This window comes from Tyto alba, unplaced genomic scaffold (assembly GCF_018691265.1).
Source record: "Tyto alba isolate M040663 unplaced genomic scaffold, T.alba_DEE_v4.0 Super-Scaffold_38, whole genome shotgun sequence".
Classification (NCBI taxonomy): Eukaryota; Metazoa; Chordata; class Aves; order Strigiformes; family Tytonidae; genus Tyto; species Tyto alba.
The window spans coordinates 20,316,424-20,341,713 of record NW_024881313.1 but is presented as its reverse complement, the minus strand read 5'-3'; the positions used below and the strand labels follow the sequence as shown (position 1 = coordinate 20,341,713).

The following is a 25,290-nucleotide window of genomic DNA, read 5'->3' as shown; positions in this document are numbered from 1 at the left end:
AGCTGTATCTCCAGCCACTACTCACAGAGCAAAACATCAGTTCACTAGATGCCTGAACCACTACTGCTTTCAAGGATTTATTGCTACTGTGTGTAATCTTCTTAGGACAGCCCAGACATTTTTCATCTTAATGAAAAAAAAAGGGTTTTTTAAAAAATTTATGCAGTCCCATGAGTGTGTATGATATTGCATAACAGACAAGTTTTGCCAAGCAAACAACAGATCTCCACACTGAAGAGCTTTCATTTCAGGGGAACAAAAGAAACAGGTGTAATATATTAAATTGAATAGAAAAACAAAGTGACACCTGGCTTTACAGACAAAAGGAAATGCCTGCAGAAGACATGAATTTTAAGGGGGGAAAAAAATAAATTGGAGCTAAAAAGGGATTACAGATATTATTTGAGAGAATAAAGGATGCTGAATAAGAAAAGGTTTTTCTTACTCTCACATACAAACTATATATTTATATGAATATAGATATGTGTGTGACTATATAGACACATACACACACGCTTTTAAATACACTGTAAATTACGTACTAAATTATAAATCCAAGTCCTTCATCAGAAATTCATGTTTTCTATCATATCATATTAAAGGTTGTAAATTTAGAGTTAAATATGGCCGTAAATTTATGCACTGTTAAAATCCAATTTCCTTTTGAGGCCCTATGCATTTCAATTACATTGCAATTTATTGAAAAATCACATCTAATACTTTGGTAGAGTTACCCATGCCAAGTCAGAGGGCAGAAGACAGACAAAAATGGTTCCAACAAATATTCAAATTGAGGTTGCACAATAAAGTGACAGCTAATTGATGTGTAAGAAAGTCATAGAAACATAAGAAGACAGTCGTTCATGCAAACAGCAAGAAAGTCTTCAGCATATTCGACATGATAGCATGGATGCAGACTAACATGTAAAAATCCAATCTTGTGAACGAAATAATAATGTGGTAGCCCTCGGGGAAGAGGTGGATAAAAGGCCTTTAGTAATTTTTAAACACAGATTCACATTCATATAATACTTAGAACCTTTAGAAGAAAATAATGAGAATTACCTAAATAATTTTATATTCTGAGTTATTCTTATATTCATTATTAGTTGCTTAATTAAACAACTGAAACCATGTGATTATTTATGACATTTAAAATGCAAAGATTTTGTGATTTTCCTTTGGTACATCTTAAAATCAATTAAATTATGGGGGTGGAGGGAAATATCAGTTAAGGAATATAGAGAAACTGTAGTGTCCTGTGTTGAAACTGAGAAAAAAAAATTCTATATACATTTGCCTTTTGAGGTGGTAATACTGGGTATTGATCCATAGAATTTGCTATTAATTTCTACAAAACACTCTGTGGACCTGATTCCAACTAACATGGGTTCCTATACTGTAAAAATGTCCTGGACTCTGGCATAAATGCAAAGAAGTCTCAAAGCAAATTGATCTGTCCAGAGTCTTTAAAACTGAGGACAAACCATCTTTATACTCTGATTTCTACTAATTCTGATGGATTAAAATTTGACTATTTACCAAGCAGCCTAGCAACATCTTTACTTACTTGGGAGAAATCCAGTAATACTTATAAAAATTGTTTAAGAAAATTCAAGAAAATACAGAACATTCTTCCTCTGAATGTCTAGCAAGTCACATGCATGGGGTGAAGGACACCACACCTCAAATTTCAGTTCTAGCATCAACATATATTTTAATTTCATCTTCAAAACAGTTTATTTCTGAAAATTTTATATTATTTGTTATTCAGAGTAATTGAACTACTAAGAATTTATTTGTACAATTAAAACCATATGCACTGGCCACACCCAATTTGATACTGAGTGCAGAGGTGACTGGGTAATTTATCCTGAGTATTTTTTTCAATCCACTTTTGATGCTGTAGGTGTTAACATTCATCGGGAATACCATTATATTTACTCAGATGTTTGGCAAAAAAATTGTTGAGAACAACGTCGCTGTTTTAGTCGTTGACTTTGCAGTGATTCATTTGATCTACAAGCTGCTGAACGAGTTACATGTCCTTTACAGAAGTGTTTTTATTTAACTGGAGTGAAGAAAAGGGTATGGGTAAGAATTCTTGTTACTGTTACGTCCTAGAAATATTTCAATGCTGCTTATATTAATATAATTAACCTCTGAAAGATATATGTTAAACTTTTGGAGGAATAAGCTGTTTACGAAATTTTACAGCACACCAGATTTTAATACAAGTTATTTTTTTTCATGCTCCCACATTCAGTCAAAGACCTTGATGTCCAGATATCTACAGATGCCTTTCAGTGTCAAAGAGTATTGTCCAATACAAGGCTTTCTCTTGTATGGAAGTTCCAACCACAATATGTCTATAAAGGTCATAAGTTTTGATTGTTGTAGAAAGTTACATTTTTCCCCAGCTTATTTGAGCTAATGTTTCCTTCAGATCATAACATATTGAGAGCAGCTGAATGTTAGTAATTTGTTTTCATTTATTAGCAGCCTAGGCTTTAGTGAAACTAAATGACAAAGCATGACTTTTCTTGCAGCAAAAAAACAACCCAAAATAAATAATATTTTGGTACCTCCAGAGAACCTATTGTTGAACCATTCATGTAGTCCCAGAATATGATTTTGCATTTTGGCCCTGTAAGAGAGATGACTGGGGTAGCAATGTCAGCTGTGTGACCAAATTCTCCATTTGAGCTGTCTGCAAACAGATACCATCCTTCTTCAGTACACCTGCTCAGAGACAAAAGTTTTTCTTTATTAAAATAAAGCATTCAATAATAATTAAAATCTAGTTAAAATTCAAATGATAATATTTCCTTATACAGATATAACGCCTTTTGTCTGGGTATCTGGATGCCTCTTAATTTACCAGTGTGTAGCCAGAATCTCAAAAAGCCCTTGAAAATGCAGATAGTATTTTTATATCAGAGACTGGTAAAACAAAATACAGATCTGAAGTCAACCTCTACCTACAGGGTGATATAGATGAGAGCAGGGGGGCCTCCAGGTTCCGCCGCCCGATCCCCCCCCCCTTTCCTCAGGTTAATCAAAGGATTTAATCCTGGCTTGAAGTCAAAAAAATTCAAGATACTGGGTGAAATTCTTTCTCCTGAGATGCTGGGAAAGATGAGGCTGGCTTTGCAGTAAGCATCAGAATTGGAGTATACAGAGAAACCAGAACTGCAGTTTTATTGTCTTGGGTATCTAAGATTTGGCTCCTAAAATTCTTGCTTTTCAAAATTAAAAACAGCTGTTGACCAAAGATAAGATTCTGCTCTCTTCAGTGGAGCTGCTACATGCTCAGTGCTTCTCAAAAGAACCTTTCCAAACTTGATAGGCTTACAAACCTGACAATAGGACCTACATTTTTAAAAAGATCCGGGTGTTAGGTTTTCCTTGGTTTACAGCTTTCCTGTCTGGCCAACCTCTGAGCAACTGCTCCATAAAGTTGCACCACTGCAACTGTGAGAAGGCAGAGGTTATGCCCAGAAAGCACTGCCGAGAGAAACACAGGGTGCTCAGGGGAGGTTCACAGTCTACAAGTCCTGCTGAATGGGAAGAGTCACAAATTCAGTGCTACAGATTCAAGAACCTTTGTTTCTTTTCATCAGTCCTCTTAAGTTTTTTTACTTAGAGCACTCTAAAGGATTAAAAGACTTGGGTGACTGTGGTCAGAACTCAGTTTGATGCAGTCTTTGCTGCAGTTGCCCTGTTGTATTAAACAAATATTATAAAATCTACTTTTTCAATAATCTAGTAAAGTTTCGTTGAAATCTTGTAGGAAAATTTCTTCTTTAAAAATATGTTATAAAACTTTAAAAAATATATTCACTATTTATCTAGACATAATTTACCTCAGTTTGCAAGGACTTTATTGAAATCAGAATGTACTGATATGTGTGATAAAATAACTATGAATTTAATAGGTACAGGTTTGTCACTGCAAAGTTACAACCAAAGTAATGGATTATATTTACTGTATAAATTAATTTACACTCAATCATCACAAAATACTTTAACATATATTAATTAAGGCTTGTCACGTACTCTGGAGGTCAGGGAGTGACTGAATTCCATTGTATATATTCATTGTATATTCAGTCACTTTAAGAACAGCACATTCTGTCTACTATAGTACATGATATAAAGTAGGCTAGAAACAGGCAAATTTTATCTCTGTACTTACACAGCAATTTCCTCTGAGGATCTGAAGTCCTTTAATTAATTCACTCATCCTTAGAATCACGTATGTAGTAACTTGTTTCTAGTATGTCCAGTAGACAGATTGATAGACTGCAAACAACCTGAACTTCCTTTTGCCCAGGGCAAAGAGTTTCATAGAGTATATTCTTATCCTTCCTGTAACCTGTGGTTGATCTTAAGGCTACATTTAAATGAAGACAATTTTCCATCTCTTTCTCGATGTTTAATGTCGTTACGTTTTTTCTTCACAGGAAAATTAAAACCTATTAATAGCCATTGACACAAAACTGCCCATCAAAAATCCTTGCAAATCAGTGGCTGGTTCATTGTTTGTTATGCAGAGTACTACTTCTGCCTCTCTTGGTGTCATACCAGAAAAAAAAAAAAATAAATAAAAAGGCAACTGCTGGAGCCATGGAAAACTAAGGAAATGTTTTCATAGGTGAAAATAAGAGACAATTGTGATAGTTACAATACACTTTCATACAGAAATCCCAGGCTGTTTCCTGTTGCAGCAAACTGCAACAGTAACACTTCCACACACCAGAAGTGAAAGGAACACTTTCACTAGCTAATCAGTCACAGTTCCATCCTGTAATCATTACATACACACTTCTCAGAGGTTTCCCAAAGCCTTATCTAGTATGCAAGAATGAGAGAATCATTATATTTCTTGATATTGGTAAGGATTTGTATGTAAAGTATTTGCAAATGTCAAAAGGCACAGAAGTGAATTATTCCCATAAATTCTCTTTAGCTAGGGACGATGATTCTCAGCTCTAAACTATTAACACATTTGTTTTATTTAAAATGAAGTACTAAAAGATCCTGTAAAGTGAATGAACTTATGCAGGAAAAGATAATATGTTGCAGATCATTTCTTACATGTATATTGGAGAACATGAAGTACAAATGGTTCATAATTGAAAAATTAAGATTTTTACATAAAAAATCAGTATTGTGTGGGATGCATTGCCTATGCACATAGTCTTAGGTAGAAATTAAATACATGTAGTAAAGTAGCAGTCATGATCAGAGTTAACATTTCTACTGCCACCTATAAATAGAAAAAACTACTCAGAAGAATTATAATCTTTCTTTCTTATAAAATAAATGCCCAGTAGTTTATAGTATAATTTTGTCTTCCTGAGCCATATACAAGTAGATATTTTTGAAGGAGATATAATATGTTTTTAAATATATTTTAAAATGTGGGGCAGACCTTCAGTTGGTATAGGAAAGGCATGTTAAATGCGAAATCACTGAGGACTGTTAATAAAGCCAAGATGGACCAAATTCAGTCTGGTGGGATTCTAGAGGGAAGAGTAATGATCTGGGGAAATTGAGATGTCCACAATCATATTTTTCTTTACATTCATAAGCAGATGAGAGAAGTGTTGCTGAAGCTTTTATCACAGTATCCTGGCAGTTCAGACATCTTTATAATTACTACAAGCATTTACATCATCCTTGAGACAGTAGCTTAAATATTCGGAAGTGAACTGTTGCAGAAAACAAGCACAAAATAGGGTAATACATATGCAAGCCTTAGGGCAATTAGGTAAAAATAATCCCAAAATAAAAAGTAATAGAGCATTTTTGATAAAACAGCTTTTCTTAATAAACTGCATGTACTATAAGTGATAATTGAAAACTAAATAGTTACAGAACTTTCAAGCAAGTCTGCATTTGGATTGTTCATTTATTTCCCTCCTTTCTACTGAAGAAAGCTGTTATTTCAATGTAGAAATTTTTAGTTTCTTTTTTATCTTGGCGCTGAACATTCTACCAGAGTCTTGCCTGGAGGTAAAAGAATACCCAGTTCTCTTAAGGTTTTCAAAAACATTTAAAAATTCAGAATTTACTCAGCTTCTGGGAAGTCATGCCTTCAGTGGTCCAAGAATGTCAGCACTGTATTTACAGTAGCATTCAAGAGGCCTATAAGAATCAGAATGATAAAAAGCTCTGAAAAGCAATAGCACTTAAAGCCCTCGTATTTCCCAGAGTATTCAGTATTATGTCCAGGCCTCTCAGTGAGATTAGTTTGAAACAGTGGTAGGGTACGATCAGTACTATGATGGTAGTTAAACATCCATCTCTTATTTGGTGTTTTCTTTCAGATACATCTTTGACATGAAGGCATGTCAAAATCATATTTCTGACTAGATACTACTGGTTTCATAGCACATCCCAAGAAGGCAAGTGTCATTGTAAGGATTTTTGCCTTTGTTTCAGTGTTTGCTATAATGTTACATTTAAAACTAGTAAACCAGATGAAGTCTCCTGTATGATAAACTTCATGGACTTCTAATCATTAAACACGGTGGTAGTATGTGATTGCAAGAATATTAAGGATGTGTGGGAAAGTAAGGGGAAATGGAAGGATCAGAAGGGGCTGGATAAGTATGTGTAGAGCATCTGTGTTCACTTCTATCACGGAAACTTTTACACTTAGGACTGTGAGTGATATACTCATGACCTATCCATGTTGCTGTTTAAAAGGAAAACTTTCTTCTAGTGTCTGTAGCTAACATAAACCTGCACCATGTTTGCTCACAGAGCAAAGCAATCTCTCTGTCTTGAATTCTTTAAGCTTTCTGGTATAACAATCTGTGTGGAATTTTACAGAGATGCACATGCTATAGGGGAAAGAGTTTGAAGAAAGTAATAAGAAAACATTCTGTATATAGTTTACATGCTAGAGAACCTGCACATTCTATGGATAAATCTTTTGTAGAAAAGCCAGTTAACATACATGCAATCATCTGTTCAGTTTGTCAAGCTGTAACTTTTAAAGTAAAATATTTCTGAGCTAGCTTACATATATTTTAAACCAGTAACTATTATACAGTCACGAGGTATTCCAAAACTTTCTATAAACCTAAATTAACACTCTCTCTTATTCTGCTCAGAAGTTGTTCTCACTCCCCATCTTTGTTCTTTGAGTGATCTTCAGACAAGGTAGTAGTTTCTTCAATGTGTTATTTAATCATCTGACCCCTCCTTAAATTCCTTTCTTAGTACTCCATAAAAGTACTCCCCCTCTTTTTTTTTTGTTTTTCTTTTCAAATAAGACCTCAAGAAGTCTATGATAACAAGTGTAAAACAAGATATTGTTCAACATGAATAAATCTGGCTCTCAATGTAGATCTTATGTAAGTGCTGAAATTCAGCAGAATATATACAGGCTCCCCTGCCAGTAGCTGCAAGATCTCAGGCTCATTTGGAAAATTATCCCATGGAAAACCTCTTAGTTGGCAGCTACAATATGTGCCATTAAAACCTTGATATTTACCCTTTGAAAATAATTAATTTTACCTCTGTACTGCAAGCATTCCGTATATGGAGACATTCCTGTGCCAGTGCAATAATCCTAATTAATTTCAGAGGGAAATTCACAACATTTTAATGACTACAAAAAATTCAACATAAGCAACTGAGCTACATTTCGATACTTGACTTTGTTACCTGCTTAATATTTCAGGTATCTTTTAAAATGTAGTTAACAAAGAAGGGGCATTCATAAAAGAATCTTCACTGTATTTCCCCCTTCAAAGCATTCAGAAGAACATAGGGAACTGAATATACTGAATGGGAATAGGTACTGAGGGAAAGATTAGGTGTATTAAAAAGAAGTTGGAGCCTATCCAAACAATTAGGCCCAACTTAAATCTGAAATTGTTATCAGGTAAAGTCTCACACTATGAATTACTCATTTCACAGTAGTAATTGTTTATTGCTGTAATGTCTGAAAGTGGATCAAAAATGAATCAGCTGAACTTTCTCTTGCAGAAAGTTGAAGCTCTGATTTAATTAATTGTTGGATATCTATCAGTTTTTAAAGTGTTTATTCCTTTATGTATCTTCTACAGATTGTTTGATAATCCTTGATTAAGCACTTAGATTGATTTAAAAAATACCCTTTGCTCTTTATTTTTCATTTAGAGTGAAAACTAAATCTGGTTAGAAAACAAACAAGTCCATTTCATTAAAGAGTTCTGATTTCCTTCCAAATCTCACCAAAAATGAGAAAAATAAACAAACAAAAAGGCAAACCAGAGAGGGAAATTGCTGTTTCCTTAGAGTGATAAGCATCCCAGTGATTAACGCACCATACTAAAATTTGAAATTCAAGAAGCAGCAGCTCCCACATTCCTTTCCATTTTTCCTGCATATATATGTCCATAAACACTGTGTATCATCTATATAGCAAATCAGAGCCCTATAGACATGTTGGACCTATTATGTGTTCAAAGCATTATTCTTCAGCTCTCCAACATCATCTGTCCAGGATCTGCCAAGTTAGTGACCTGCTATTAGTCCACATGGGTTTCTGTACAAAGAGAAACCCCAAGCTACCGGTCAAAAACACAATAGGGCACTAGATGACATCCAAAACAAGCGCTCTCTTGACCAAAGGGGAAGGATTGTGGGATACTAGTTATATCAGGAAAATGTGGGACATCAAAGCTTAAGTTGATGGTTTGAATCAGACAAGGCAGTGGCTTCATTTTGCCTTTATCATATTCTGCACATCCTTTATCAGGGTAGTGGGGCTGAGGGAGATCAGTTTCTTCTCTATTCCATTTCCTTCAAGAGCATAGGAACCAGATGACAGTTTTGCCAAAGTTAAGATGTTTGCAGGAGAATTTTAGTTTTAGATTAGATAGGTTTTCCTAACTAGAAAATATTTAATCCAAAGGTTTCTCTGAAAATTTTTTAGATTATTGTTTCATGAGCTGAGAGGGAGTTAAATTCTCCCCTTTTTCTTCCTAACATCCATATTTATGAGAAAATATTTATACTGGTGACATTTTTTTTCTTGTACCATGTCGTCATAGTATTGGTATTTTAATGCCTTATGTATTTGACACAAGATGGTTGTAAACTGTGATACTTTGATCTTTCCATCATGCTAGCTCCATTTTATGTTGATTACTATTATTTCTTGTTTATAGTGTCAGAAACCAAGTGATATGAAAGTTCTGGCAAAATTTTAAGCAGGTATAAAAATAAAAATCTATATTAAAAATCTTTGAAAATATGCTAACATTTCATATTTTCTAGCATTGTTAACAAAGTTGCAATAGAAATACAAAGTATCCAAAAGTCATTATCATTACAGTATTCCTAAAGAAACAGGCAAGGAACAAGGAAGGCTTAAGCTTTATCTTTGTATGTGTCCATATAGGGTACAATGTAACTTCAATATATGAACTGTAAAATAGGAAGGCTGTGTACACATTGTGCCTATAGCATTGCTTACTTGAAGTTTGGTTTTACGGTGGGAAACCGCTGAAAGGTGAGTAGAAGCAATGTAGAAATACTACAGAAAGTATTATAAAAATATACAGAAAGGGTAAGGTTAATGTAAAAAAAAAAAAAAACAAAAAAAAAAACAACCCACAAGAAAACAAAGTAAAGCAAACACTAACAGTTCCCTCAACATTGCATCTCCTTGTGGAAAACACAAAAAGATGCTAACAAATTTCAGAAGTGAAAGAAAATTTAATATTCAAGCACTCATTCAGGAAGAAATTTATCACCCCCTTTATACTCTAGGTAACAGCTACTCAATGCACTGCCCGTTATACCCATTGTTTCAGCCAGAAAACAACATGTGATGTAGGAAGGAAGGAGAGGGTATTCTATGGACAATGGCCTAGGTTTTACTCAAGATGTATAATTATTGTGAATCTGAAAGAAATGTGGCAGAGCACACTTCTCTAGGAAGCATAAGCTTTATGAGGAGAAAGAATGAGAAAAAATTTACCTTGTTTCTTTAGTGTTTGTATTTGCTAGATATTCAATGTCTGCACCAGAAATAGTCTGACTGCTTATCCTTCTGTAGATAATATAGGATGCCCTATTACAGGTCACAATATATGAATGGATCTTTAACAACCCCTGTCTTGCAGTGACCTGCACATATCCATTGGCTTAATTCTTTCCTGAATAAAGCATTACAGCTGTGAGGATATTACTGCAGAAAAAGAATCTATATACAAAATTAAAATTCCATAAAATGTGTAACTTTCAGTAATCTTAAAGAACAATAAGAACTCCAACATCCTAATTAATTCTACTATGTATCAGAGAAAGATTTTCTCCACTGAACACTTCTAACTACTTAAATATTAATAAGCTTTAAATAGTTAGTAACTCAAATCTGTATTTATCAACTAGAAAGAAAAGAAAAATGAAGGTTTCAATTAAATTTAAGTATTTCTGTAAACATTAAAAAAAAAAAAAAAAAAAAAAATTGAAAACAAACAGTGGTCAGGAATTCAGATCTTCACTTACAGCAATATGTGATAAATTTTCAAACAGTGGTAATTCTGAAAATAAGTTCTTTTACCATGATTCAAAACATATTTTTTATCTAGTAACCTCCCACCTCCATTAACATTTAACTCTAACACATAATAAACTCAGAATCAAAAAGTAATATGATTGCCATTCCATAACAAAGTAGAAGTAAATTTTTTGGATGACTCCTTTCTGAAAGGGTTTAATAGAGCTTTTTCCTTTGCAAAAATCATCTAGCTGTTTTTACAGACAACTGTCTATAAATTGCTGGATGCCAACAGACCTAGTTATTTTCACAGTGCTAGAGACAAAATTTTCTGTCTTGAGCATCTAAACTTTGGCACATGAATACTGGATTGAGCTTCAATGGTTAATTCAAATTGAACAGAAACAAAGGTGCTTAAGACACCAAAGCACTAGCCACATGCTGAGACCTGTAATTGGGCACTGAGATTAGAAAGGTACTCCAGAATAAAACAGCACAAATGTGAGAAGGAATTCTTGCACTAAATCAAAGTGTATTATATTTATTTTAACACTCTAAGAGCCAAAATTCCAAAATAACCCTGCTATCTTTGACCATGATACAAGCATACCACATAAAGCTTTAAGTACAACTTTGATGCCTTATTTTATGTAACATATATGAATTCCAGAACGAAATGTGCTGGTAAAGTTTTACCCCCACAAAATGATTAAATTCTTCACAGTTCAATCTATTTTCATTATGAGATTAATCCCATGCTCTGGCATCCTAATATATAGAGCTGAAAAATACTTTGACTACAATTTCTTTCTTCATACAAAATTAGGTTTGATTAAATTAAAATTACTTGAAATAGACTAGCTATTTGACATAATCGTGCAAATTGTTTATTACCATTAGTTTCTTTTTAAAAGTAAATAATATTTAACTACATATTTAAGTTGGACACACAAGTAATATGAATACTTTTGCTCCCCAACTGGATGGCGCAAAACTTAGAATTACTTTTTCATCAATTTCAAACCCAAACTTCTCTTTTCCTAAAAAATAATGATTATATTTGCTTCAGTTTCATTAAACACACAGTACAGAGATTTCTATTATAAAAATATAAAATATATAGTCTTTAGTGTTTAGTTTTTAATCAGTATATTGCTTCAGGTGATATTGATGTGTGTTATCTATGTTACTGTGATTGCTGTGTGTACTTCCTTATTATTTAACCACATGCATTCATCTGAACTTTGCCACTAACAGTGTAACCAGACACTAACCAATGGATTATGACAAAGTCAAAAGATAATATTAACCTGAAGTCTGACGAGACTCCAGGCTTCTTTAATGAAGGTGGCTCATATCTTATAACTGATGATGGAGTCATCTGATCTTCAAAATTGAATTTATTGTTCCAGTTCTAATGAGACAAGAGGAGGGTGGAGAAACCTTATGCACAGTGTTACAGAGGAATTCTTCTCAGACTGTACTGCTACAATACTTAACCTTCCATTTTTTCACTAGGTGTAACAAGAGGAAATATTAGATATTCTCAGAAAGTGCTTTTAAAGTTGGGGAGGGGGATGAAAGTATGTGAATGAATAAATCTATAAATATATAAAAATTAAATCTGTTTTTTGTTCTTTATTGTTACCTTATTCCTCTAGATGTCCTCAAGTCTTTATTCTGATCAAATCTACACCCATTCAACTCAAGAATCTCAAGATTTGCACATATAGAAGCACAATGCCCATCAGAGCCTGTGATAGATAGGAACACGGTAACGTGCTAAATAAACTCATCTTTACAAGGCTGAAGTATCTCTTCCCTCATTCTCCATTGGCTTTAAGAGTATTATAAGCATTTTCTTAGACAGCTGTGGAGCCTATGGGGCTTAATGCTGTGTTTCACTTTCCTGTCAATAAATTCTCAGACATGCACATGCATTTGTCTAAAGTAAATAATCTACTGAGAACAGATCTGTGGTGTGTAAAAGCATCACATAAAGCTCATACTTTTCCTCCACTTCTACATAAGTGTAACAAACTATAGTACTCTCAGGTATCATTTATACTCTCCATATCTAAAAGGCTCATTTAAAAGCATTGTCATTAGTTTCAGTGTCTTCAAGCAATTCCTGCCTAAAGCACATTAGTCAGCACAGATGAAATGGAATGAGACAGCAAGTCCAACATAAATATATGGTAGTGAAGTATGTCGAACTCTTCGGACACTCATCCTTATACAATGACAAACACAGAATCTGTGTATTAAGCATTTATTGTGGTGTATTGCAACCAGGCTTGGTTTGTGCCTTCAGAAGGTGTTTTCTCTCAGGAGCTTTTTTTATCCTTTTGGTTGGAATAACGAATACAGCTTTGTGTTAATGTCCATCAGTCCTTTAAAAATTATTCCATACATTATAAACACTTTTAAGATGTTTTTGGGATTTCCTTTACAAAGTAGAGATTCTCATTACATGATAAAAATTTAGATATTTGTTTTTAAAGGAATTCATGGGGAAAAAAAGCTATATGGTAATTCCATTGCTCTGTTAATTAATACATCATTTGCTAGAGGCTCAAGAAAAGCATAAATCTTCTTTATAAGAGTTTTGATAAAGAAATTTAAAACAGAAAGCACATATAAACTGCCCAGAGTATATTCTGAACAAGGCTTTACAGGAGAAACCAGAATTTTATAAATGAATCTTTATTACTTCTTGCACATTCATCTGGCAGTATTCAGCTATGGGGAAAAGAATACAAATGATTCTGCAGACTTGGTTGGAGAACAGACTGGAAAATTGGTGCACATCAACGTAAATCCAGTGTGTTAGAGATATAGTGTAATCACAGCAGAGTAGAGTGAGGTGTAACCAACCAAGTCTTTGTTTAGCACTCCAGGACAATTCTGTGTAGCATGCTGAGTGGCACACTCCCATACTACGTCAATCAGAACCAGTGGTAGCTAAAATTGGGCTAGAGCAGGTGTATCCACATCTAATCTAATCATACCTGAACTGTAGCACAGACACAGTTTATAATCAGAGGAAAGTGCACAATGCCAATGGACTGTAAATCTGATGAAGCACTTCAAATCCCATTTTCCTTCTCTTACTAACTGAGCAGAACAACATTTTTGAAGTAGCAAAAACTGTTTAAAAAAACAGTTTTCTTGCTCAGACAAAACATCATCACTGCACACTCCTTAAATACAGATGCGCTTTTCTGTATGGATCATGCATTTGCAAATTTTGCAAATCTCTACATCTCTGAGCTGTAGGTATGTCACAGATGTGTCTGTAGAAGAGCAGAAAGTGCTGGGTCCTTTAAAGCAGAAATTACATCACTGGTCTGAGGCTACCTTAAAATATCAGAAGGTTAAAATAACAGAACAGCTGATATTGAAAACCAAAGCCTCATGAACTTAACTGCAAACAAATAAACCTTTGTAGTTGAACAGTAGAGCACAGATTAATATGTTATTAACAAGTCTAATCTCCTTTTTTTTTTTTCCTTTGTTCTGTCAGCATCATTATTCTCAGAGAATCTCTGTTCAAACTCTCTCAAGACTTACCAGTGACACTTAAAAGCATTGCAGCATACCAAGCACCACACAAAACAAATGGCATCAGAGATGAAAGATTCCATGTTTTGATCATAACACAACAGTCAGTGACTGTTAGTTGGATTTTCTCCATTGGAGATTTTAGTCTGATGGCTTCTGACTGACACAGGGCTGAGAATAATCCATGGTGTTTCCATGGCTCATATGAACCTGCTACATCTCATTAGCATTCTGTCATATCTCTGTAAATTCTGTGAGGTTAAAGGCAAAAGGAAAAAAAAATAATGAGTTTCCTTCTCAAATAACCAAGTTTGAGGTGAAGAGGCCACCAAAATTTCTAATCACAATGGACTTTAGTTTTAATTAGCAATTTTCTGCATTACAGTTTAGTATAAAATTGTGTGTTATTGTAGAAAATTCCTTAGTAACTACATTTTTACTTAGCATCAAATGTCTAATATCTATGGTCTTGTTTCTTGCCTTATCATGGCCCTGGATATTTACTGGTGTGCACAATAAAGTATTTTATTACCTGTCATGTTTTGCTAATACTTTAATGAAGTACGGACACAAATTATTCCATATTTCACAACCACTTAGAGAACAAGCATATACTAAGCTGAATCTTGTTCAAAGAAGACTGGAAAGGAAAACCTGTTTTCCGAACCTTGATTACCTGAATTCTTACTCTCTGAAAAAATCCTAATTAATGAAAAAATGATTATAGAATAAATTGTCACAGATATTTTTATTTTTTTGCAAATGACCTAGTCCAGACTTTCAACAAATCTTTAATTATTTGTGGTAATATAAATATAATAATAAATATAAAAATAACAATACGTTACTTTGGTCTACCTGGGTAGATAGAAAGGCTAACTTTCTGGGTTTGGAAAAATATTTTTCTGAATCACTTTTATAAGAGAATATATGCTTTAAATATCTGCTGGGCTAACTGTAAGCATCTTCCTGTAACTTCTGCACTGTAAGTCACTCTAGAGAAGATACTGTCTCCATATGAGTACATGCGTTTTTGAGACACATGTAGGATGATCCAAAAAGACATCTTCTAGCCTTTGAATGAGATATCAGCATAAAGCACACAAGTGTTTCAACGGCTATATCGAAATATCCCATGGACAAAGATATCCCAATATTGAGAAAGGATTTTAAAAGGTTTGCTTTTGGATATAAAGCAATCCTTGAACCAAGAAGGTGACTGGAATGAAGAATGAAGTACTGTCATGAAGCTAGGGGGAAGACAAGACAACTTCAGGAAAGCTCTCCTACAACAGTCAAAGAAGTAGCTGCTATGCTGAGAGTGTTGGGAGGACTGAGAGTTCCAGCTGTCTTTTTGGTAGCACAAAACAGCTACTGAAGTGACTGGAGGAGCCTTGCTCCTCTCATCCTCCCATTTGTAAAACTACAGTTTGCCTTTGACTTCCAACTTTGCACCCTTCCAGCTAGGCACTAGGAGGCTGCTCCAGCAATGATGTTCCCTTTGCTGTTCTTATCAGCTGTTTCATGCCCTCGCACCTCACAAATCCTGAGACAGTTCAGTCCTGATGAAAACTATATAGCTGTTATGGAAAAAGAGTTATAGGGGGAAATATGCTGTACTGGAGAGAATCCTCATCTGTGAAACAGCTTGTTGCTTCTCTTCATCTCCGGCCACTGGAGACAGTTTTACTTCTAAGTCTTTTGCTTTTTACAAAGAGAAAATCTTACCATTAGAGTCAACATATCCATCTACGGATGCTCCAAATAAAGCTTTGTGCATATAAGACTGAGTCATTTTTCCTTGCACAACACTTTCCAGGTCATAGCTGATCATGTCTCTGACCTGTTCACACAAGCTGTTCCTTAACTGGACTTAATTATTTTGGAGACTACCTAGTATTTACCATATACTTAAAAATGCATTCCAATGTGGATTTCAGTGCTCCTTTTATCATCTCTTCTCTGTCAGGCTCAGTGGCACAGAACAAGGGCGATTTGTAGATACAATATAATAGAAATGCTTTTGTGTTGTGCTTATATCAGCTAAGTGAAATGCAATATGCAAAAAAGATGTGCCTTCAAGTAGTTAAATTCAGCTTTCTCCTTTGCAATGTTTTATGAGTAGTGTCTTGTGGGTTTACAATTTTTTTCACCCAATTTGAAGTTCTTAGACTCTCAACTTTAAAACATTTCTTGACTGCTGAAAAAACTACAGGGCTTAAGTATATTACTTAAAGCCTCTAATTTTTCCTAATTTTTCCTGTGCTAAATTCTGTTAACGATTGTCAGAAAAGCAGACGCGAGAGCAAGACAGATGTGTTAAACATATGGTTATCAAGGGAGCTATTTACACAGCAATAATTATCATGTGAGCTTAGAATTTTAGTTCCACATCCTTCTTTGCTTTGATTCATTAGTTTTGATGACAGATATGGGTATGAATTATTATATCAATTAAGTGTTACAAAGTTTTCAAGTAACAGTTGTACCCAAATATCATTAATAACGTCAAAGAATTTGCTACATCACTAACCAGTTTCTCTAATATGGAAATAAATTTATGGAGTTATCCATTTGGTGACTTGTCTAAGCCTAAACAAAGTGATGCTTTCATTATTATATAATTTAGAAGCTTAACTGCAAAAGAGAATTCCCATTTTTTAAGTGCAGAATCATGCCATTCATATACACATAACAGTTTTTCAGTGCACAATGCCAATGTCACCTAGTTCTGTGCAAAACATGTGCCAGCCTTTCTCCAACATAAGCCAAGGACTGTCAGGCTGCTATAGCAGATTCACATAACGGCTTCCATTCCTCCAGCGTTGGGCTTATATACTCACATTGTTTTGTCCTCCATTTCTGAAGTAATTATTTTTGCTCAATTAGTGTAATTACAGCTTCAAAGACTCACATCTAAATCTTACAACTCATCAGCCTACATGTGACTAGCCCAAATACATATTCTGTGGGAAGCAGATGGTTTGAATCTCCACCTATTCACAGGTATTTCTGCTGAAAGAACTCACTGTAAGCTTCATGGTCACCCACTCTTGCATCAGAATGTATCTAAACATTTCTATATATAATCCTGTATGTTTTATTTAATAAGCAAACACACGAGATTACAGGATTACAATTTCTCTCATCTAACTCTTTGGAAATTTGGGGAAAATGGACGAGAAAATAAAACGAAGTGTTGCAGAGTTTTGGTTCAGCAAAAATGCTGCTCCACATCTCCTTCTGTAATTGGAAAGCATCATGCTTCCGTTCTCTTCTATAGGCCAATAAACAAAGGGAATGGCAAAACAGTACAACCAATTTACATCTCGTGAAAGATCACAACAGCAACACATTTCAATGTTGCCTGAAAAATGCAATCTTTATGGATCATTTACTTTCCCTTTTCACCAGTCCTTTTCAATATACTGTTAATTGCATTAAACCCTGAAAATAAGTTGAGGAATGGTAATACAATTTCATGTATCACTGTGTCAATGAAAATCTCTAGTGGAAAGGCTACGAGATTTACTAAGTACACATACAGAGCTGGTATCAGCAGATATACAACAATTAAATAGCAGTCAAAGAAAGATTTGACAGCCAATTTATCATAAAGAGTTGCTCTTTTTTATGGAATACATTTCTTTTATACATATAACGTAAAGACCTTGAAACAATTAGGTAGTACTGTAATTATTTTCTGTTATTCTTGAATTGGGATTTTTTGTGATTTTTCCTTTTTTGCTAAAAATATACAGCAATTTTAATGAAGTACGCAGTGAAACTTATATATATTGAGCTGATTCTTTTATAGTGATAGAAATATTCTCAGGCTGAGTAAATGCAATATAATCTCATTTTAAACTAGTAGAAATATAACAAAGATTCTGTTGGAGTGATTTTAATTTAAAGTTCATATTTGCACTCTGTGGACTATTGTCACAAAAAGTAAACATGCCTGACACTAGAACTGGGCAAGTATTTTTCTCTTCAGAATAATGATGCTGTACAGAAATTTCCTTATTAAATGAATTGAAGTTGTATGACATTGAAAATTGTTTGTACTTAATACATTTGCTAGTCACCTGTAAGGATTTTATTTCTATATATCTGAACTGTTACTTTTAACTGGAATATAAATTGCCATAATGCATTTTTTAAAATCACATTTCTTTCTTTAAAAAAATAACCCGTAAGTAAACCCAGCTCTCCATGGAAACACGTGTCCTCTGGGAGAAGGAGTGCACATGTGCTTCTCTGGATGGGGAGGTATGGAAACTTTGGGGAATTATTTATAGAAGGGTAATTAGAAACTTGTACCTGTTTATTAACATTTTGTATTTTGATTAATCTGTTGTATTGATGATATTGATTCTGCATATCTACTTCACTGCTTGCCAGTTAATTACATGCCTCAATACTTTGAACTGAGCGATTTTTCCCCCTGACAATCCATACATGGCTAAACTCACACCACCCAAGAAAGATTCAAGTACCTGAATAATTGTACTCACGTAGAATGATCGATTAATGGGCAGTGTTTTTCTTGGCCAGGATAGAGATTTGCCCCTCTTCCAAGTTCCCACTGGAATATGTTTGTGGTATGGATGGAATAATTTCCTGACATCTGTTCCAAGGCTGGTTGATACCATCCACACTGGTTTTTATCTTCAAAGTTGCAGACCTCCATAACTTTAGATATGAAGAGTGAATAGTTCATGTTTATATAAAAATTTGAAATAATTAATTGCTGTTGCAATAAATTAAACAACATGGCAATAAAAAAGATTCAATTTATAACATCCATGAATACTGCCACAGTAGTAACAGGCATAGTTTTTCCTCTGCAGATAAAATATCAATTATACTTCCTATCTTCTCTTCTATTAGGCAGATTCTAGTTTTGGGAATATACCAATTCTTTTGCACCTCCATATCTACCTTCCTATGCATTCTGACCAGCTTTCAGGTCATTCTAATAATGTTATGTGATATATACTGAAATGCATGTAAAATTCATCAGCCACAAATCTGCCAACAGCTGCATCATTACTTCTTCAGTCCTGCAGACTGATTACATTAACAACTCATTGCACATTGTGTACAAAGTCCATGACCAAAACCCTAAAGAAACAAATCAATATTTTAAGCAGTCCTCACAATACCTGAAAACCACATAATAATCCAGTTATTTGGTATTGGTGTCAAATACTGAATTGTTATCTTACTAAATAAATATGCAGCTGACTGTGCCTCAGTTTTTGCTTCTTGAACAACTGGACAAGAAAAGTGATTTCACTTCTCTTCCTCCCTCACAATGCATCCCCCTGTAAGAATATTTAGAGGAAAGAAACCCACTTATTTTTAATTTCTGCAATGAATATTTATTCTCCAGTACATCTTCCTGAATATTTTGCAGAAACTTTGTCTAGGTGATCCAAGGTGATTTTTGTCACTTGCCAGAAATTTGAAACAGATTATTACAGTCAAGTCTAAGCAACTGCTGTGAGAATTGTGAAGGGAAACAAAAATTTGTTTTAACTCACAAAGCTCAAATGCTAGCATAGCTGAGGTAACCTACATCAAGAAATCATAGTGTGTTAAGACAATGTGCATGATGCTTCCTTCCTTGGGGGCTTAAAATGGTAGACTAAAGAGGGAGGGAGTTTTGATTTATAGCTTGTATATTTCCAGTAAGGAAGCAAACCACAGCCAGTGTGATTTCATGAGTTACCCGTATAAGATTTGTGATGGTTCCTTAGAATGATGAGTGGCACAGTATCAAGTGTTTATTCCACCTTTTAAATATGTTTTATAAACTTTATGTTTCAAATGTCTCTGAGAAAGATAACACCTTCCTGAGAACATATTTCTGCCCTCAGTCAGGACATCCTCAACTCCTATTCCAACACTGTCATTTGAGTGATAAATTGCCATCATTGCTATAGTGATGGGAGACTTCAGACAGAGCAAATATGTAAAGGCGTATTCTCCACAGCATTTATCTCTCTCAGAAAGAAAGGATGTTTTGTAAGACAATGTAATTTTCTGAGGGGAAAAAAAAAAAAGAATATATACAAATGACTCTGCATTTATTTTTCAGTGAAGAATTTCAATGGTTGGTGTATTTTCACACTACAGGAAATTACCCAGTAATATTTATATATTAGATTAATTTCTTCCAGAGTTATTTCCACATAGGAAATAGACAGATGGAGTCTAACATTACTCTTCCTCATTGAGCCCTCAGACCTGAGTGAGGTGATTGAGTTCCCTACACAATGTATAATGAATACATTTTTGATCTTCAGTGAGAATAGTTTAGCTTGCAAAGGCTGATGAGGTCACTGTCTCTAGGTGTCTGTCCCCTTCATTAAGCAGCTTCAGTGCAGCAGTATTTTGAAGTACTGGCTTCAAGGCAAAACAAAGTCATGTACAGTCTCTTCTAAAATGCTATAGTGTGAACTGCCACTGCAGCTCAGAAGCTATCAAGAAATGTCTTAGAACTCTACAGAGAACATGTCGTGACCCCGTCCGTTGTTCCAGTTCCAGTGTTCCCATCTGATGACCAGAACTTTAGGAATTTACAGGCTGGACTCAATTCTGTGTGAAGCAGGCTGAATTTCACAGTCATTGCTGCTGATGAAAATACTTTGCATTTAAAAATACCCAATACCCATATTCACTGAAGTAAGAAAAAAGTGGACCCAAGTCTCTGAAATGTGCACCCCAAACTTGAGATTGTAAAGTTATTTGCTCTTTTGGTCTGGAATAGTGAACATTTGAAAAAAAAAAAAAAAAAATATGTCATAAGTCATCTAATTTGAGAAACTATGCTCACTTTAAAAAGTTGTCATGTATAGCTACCAATCACTGGGGAACTGAGTTTTCCTCCCCCCACACCCTAGTTCAGTAGTATATTGAATTGGAATGTCAAATCTGAATCAACCCATTAGAAGGCAGAGAGCACATAACATCTCAGATTCCCACATTAAGAGCAAAATGTTATTATTTAGGGGGGGTGTGGGGGGGAAATCACCTTAAAAATATCATCTACATGCTAATACTAAATTACAAAAGTAAATACACTGTAGTTAAAGCAATGTGTTTAACAGCTGCAAAGCAAGGTTTGGTACACTCACCACAAGCTGATTCATCAGACTTATCAGAGCAGTCAGGTCTAAAATCACACTTCTGGATCACCTGAATGCAATGGCCAGAAGTTCTACAGACAAACTCCTTCTCTGTGCAGTTGTTCATGGGAAGTGTGGGAGGAACTGATGTTCCTGAAGTAGTTGTAGAGATTGTTGGCAAGTTTCCTTTGAAAAACAAACAAATAAAATTTTGAGTGATGGGACAGAGGAATTCTAGTTTTGTAATTTATTTCTCCCCTTGTCAAACCCACCCTTTGTCAAGGGTACAGCTATACTGGAAACATGTCTGGGTGGCCAAATTGAATGACATAAAGGCTGCCCATCAGGAACTGAATTGAGAATTTCCTTGGTGGAAAGCACTAGGTTGGTCATGCTAGCCAATCACCATTCATACATTCCTCAACACTTGCAGGAATTTGTTTATACCTCTTACCTATCTTTCAAATTTGGAAAATTTCAAAGAATTAATGCCACAGAGACTGACAAAACAATCATAAAAACCTAATTTCCCTGTGAATCAAGGGCTAACAGATTATTCTAATGATAATGGATTTTTTTTAACACATCTGTTATTGCAAGTGACTGTGGAAATTATTATGTAACATTCTTACCTGGTAATTTCATCATTGAAAAAAAATATTTTTTTTTCTCATTATAAAATTTATTCTGAGGTCATCATCCTGTTCCACCACTTTCTTTATGTTTCATTCAAACTCATTACCACTTCTTTCAAACCCACTGTCTTTATGTTCCTCCTGTTCTTTACTAGGCACCTTTCCTAGGCTTACTCTTGTTTCTTGAAAACCCTTTCTATTATTGTCCATAAAAGGAATTTTCACTATATAACTCCTTTAAATTTAAACATTAATGAAATTATTAGCTGTAGTGCACAATGCTCATGAGTAATACATCTGAGTTAATTACAAAGTACATATGAAGACTTTTTATATAAAACAACTCTGGAACTGCAAAGATTATTTTTTTTTTTTTCCCCCAGGAGACCTGGAGCACTAAGACTGATAATAAATACTCCATGAGCAGGAACTATTTATATTTCGTCATCTATGACATCAGATGAATGATAATCTTATAATATCCTAGACTAAAACAAAAGACTTAGGGGAAGGAATATTTTGAAGGAAAAATTGCATGGTATAATAAATGTATCTACAACTGATAATAAAAGGAAGGATCTTATTGGTCAGAAATTTTTAAATATAAATTCCACATTCAAGTCTCTGCTTCTAACTCACTGGAACACGAGAAGAAATTTTGAAGTACCATAACCTTCCCAAAACCTCGAAAGAAAGAAGAATATGCTCCTTTCTCTCTTTTGAAATAATTTACTTTCTCTAATTTATGAAATATCATTTTGTCCAGAGCAAGCATCATTGAATAGCCTTTGATTAGGGCATTCAAATGATGGCATCGGAGCAGTACACTCAAGTTTTGACATATTTAATATTACTTATGAGAGACTTTACCACCAAGATATCATGTCCATCTCTCCCTGGTCAGTATTTGGTTATTTGAAGCGGAACAAGAGCAACTGGACAGTTACGGCTTAATTCTAGGTTGTGGAGACATGGGAGCTCTGATTATTTTCCTTGATCCAACTTGTGTTAAATACGGTAGAATATGCCATAGCTATTGAGTATTTTGCAGACTATTCCCACAGTCTCTTTGATTCTTTTATTGTTGGTATTTTTTTATGGTGTGGAGGAAGTAAAATAGAGACAGGACCCTGGAGGATGTCATCCAGAGGGACCTTGACAGGTTTGAGAGGTGGGCCTGTGCAAGCCTCATGAAATTCAACAAAGCCAGGTGCAAGGTCCTGCACATGGGCTGAGTCAATCCCAAGCACAAATACAGGCTGGAGGGGCTGAAGGACCTCTCTTATGAGGACAGGCTGAGAGAGTCTGGGTTGTTCAGATTGGAGAAAAGAAGGCTCTGGAGAGACTTTATGGAGGCCTTTCAGTACTTAGAGGAGGCTACAGGAAAGATAGGGAGGAACTCTTTATCAGGGGGTGTAGTGATAGAAGAAGGAGCAACAGTTTTAAACTGAAAGAGGGTAGATTTAGATTAGATAGAAGGAAGAAATTCTTCAATATGAGGGTGGTAAGACACCGGAATAAGTTGTCCAGAGAGGTTGTGGCTGCCCCCACCCTGGAAGTGTTCAAGGTCAGGTTAGACAGGGCTGTGAGTGACTTGACTGACTGGAAGGTGTCCCTGCCCATGGCAGGGGGGTTGTAATTGGATGATTTTTGAGGTCCCTTCCGACCCAAACCATTCTATAATTCTATGAGTGTCTCAATAATTTCTCTCAATACTAAAAAAATTTTAAAAATATACAGAAAACCGAAACTGTTTCCAATTCCGATCTGACCACCATTATACTGGAGTATTTTTGTTTTATCTTTCCACACAAAATGAGGGCTTTTTTTCTTATTTATGAACTTGGAAGCTCTGACCATCTATACTTTCCTACTTTCTTGTTTATTTTTAAAACCCTTTTTCACATCTCATTTGAAATGTTTTCTTCCTTGAATATAAGGCATTGTACATTAACTGAGTATTTACAAAAACTTCATATTCAAAATGTTTAAATGTTTTAACAAATTTTGTATACTCTATAAACTTGGCAAAATGTGAGATAATTATCTGTAGAAGAAACATGCCATGCACACTTGATATTCTTAGTAGACCTAATTATATCTACAAGAAATTTTTGGAGTACCAGAATAAAATACATCTGCACTAGGGAATTTTAGAGTTACTGCTAGGATATGAATATTCAGACACTTTTCTAAATTGTTTGCTATTCTACAGCCCTATTATGACTGTACATCAACTGTCACACCATATATAACATGGTAATGCCTGCTGCAGCTAGCACTAGTTCTCTTAAAAACCCTTCTGTGATGAAGTGACAGGTCTGGAATACCTGTGTCTTGGAGCACATGTATTTTGGGATATAATATTTTACAATTATGTAGGTATTGTACTACCCAAGGTAGCAATCACTTCTTAGGACAGGCTGCACTATCATCTGAATTGTTTGTGTGCCGTAACGTGAGAGCAATTGGCACAGAAGAAAACATTAAGAATTATTGGTGGGAGGCACCAGGCTGTATCAAACTGAGTTTGCTGAACGAAAGGCCAGTTTGTTTACATACAATTAAGTTTCTTTTTCCTTCTAGGAATCAAGATCTCAAATTGTTTGGAAGCTGCACACTTCTTACTGAGGGTCTTTTTTGGACCTTAAGTGCACAGCAAAACCTATTTTGTGCTGATGACTTTGTCAAGCATGAGTCACAGTTTGATCTCATTTTTGCTTTTCCAGTAACAATATTTACAAATAACAGCAAAGAATGATCTCACAGCTGGGAGATGTACACTTTCACTCTGTTCTTACCACTGTAAAGAGTACAGCCTAGAAAAGACATGTCATCAAGGCCAATGTCTCCAGTGAAACCATCTCCTACAGTACCTTTCACCAAGATCTGGGGAAACAAAAATTACAAAAGCATTTTTCAGTGTATAGGAGACTTCCACTTCTCATTAAATATTTCATATCCGTTGACAGAGGAGTTACTTACCACATTTCACACCTAAAATAAGATTAAATTTGTTCTAGGGGATATATTCTATTTAGTGACACTTTAAGAAGGAGACTAATTATTATCAGCTTTCACTGGTGGTCACATAAATCATAGCGAACCATAACAAAATGGTTGGTTTCACAATCATGTAAATCCACTGAAACATCATTGTGATATGAAATGATGGCAAGACATTATCATAAGTGGCACATTATGATTAGCTCCTTTGGTACTTATTGTAATAATATTAGTTATGATTAATTATAATAACATTCATGTGAATAAATTATATACCCTTATACAAATCCCACTGTGATGAAAACAATTAAGTAGGTTAGAGATGTGCTATGGAACTTTTTAAAGAAAAACATTCTACTATTTCATTAGAGTTTTCAACGCTGTATAGCTTACTCTCTCATTATTGCCTATTGCCAAGGAATGTGAGAAGTTAGTATTT

The 25,290-nt window shown here is 34.8% G+C and overlaps 1 protein-coding gene across 1 annotated transcript in view; it reads right to left on the bottom strand.

Annotated features, from left to right (window-relative positions):
* MALRD1 (MAM and LDL receptor class A domain containing 1) overlaps window positions 1–25,290 on the bottom strand; it is a 274,148-nt gene that overhangs the window by 165,693 nt on the left and 83,165 nt on the right. Inside the window, exons 18-21 of the mRNA XM_032991470.2 lie at window positions 24,647–24,734; window positions 21,220–21,396; window positions 18,592–18,769; window positions 2,586–2,742 (exon numbers count right to left, since the gene is read on the bottom strand). Of these exons, the coding sequence (XP_032847361.2) occupies window positions 2,586–2,742; window positions 18,592–18,769; window positions 21,220–21,396; window positions 24,647–24,734 (600 nt within the window). The remainder of the gene's footprint in view (window positions 1–2,585; window positions 2,743–18,591; window positions 18,770–21,219; window positions 21,397–24,646; window positions 24,735–25,290) is intronic.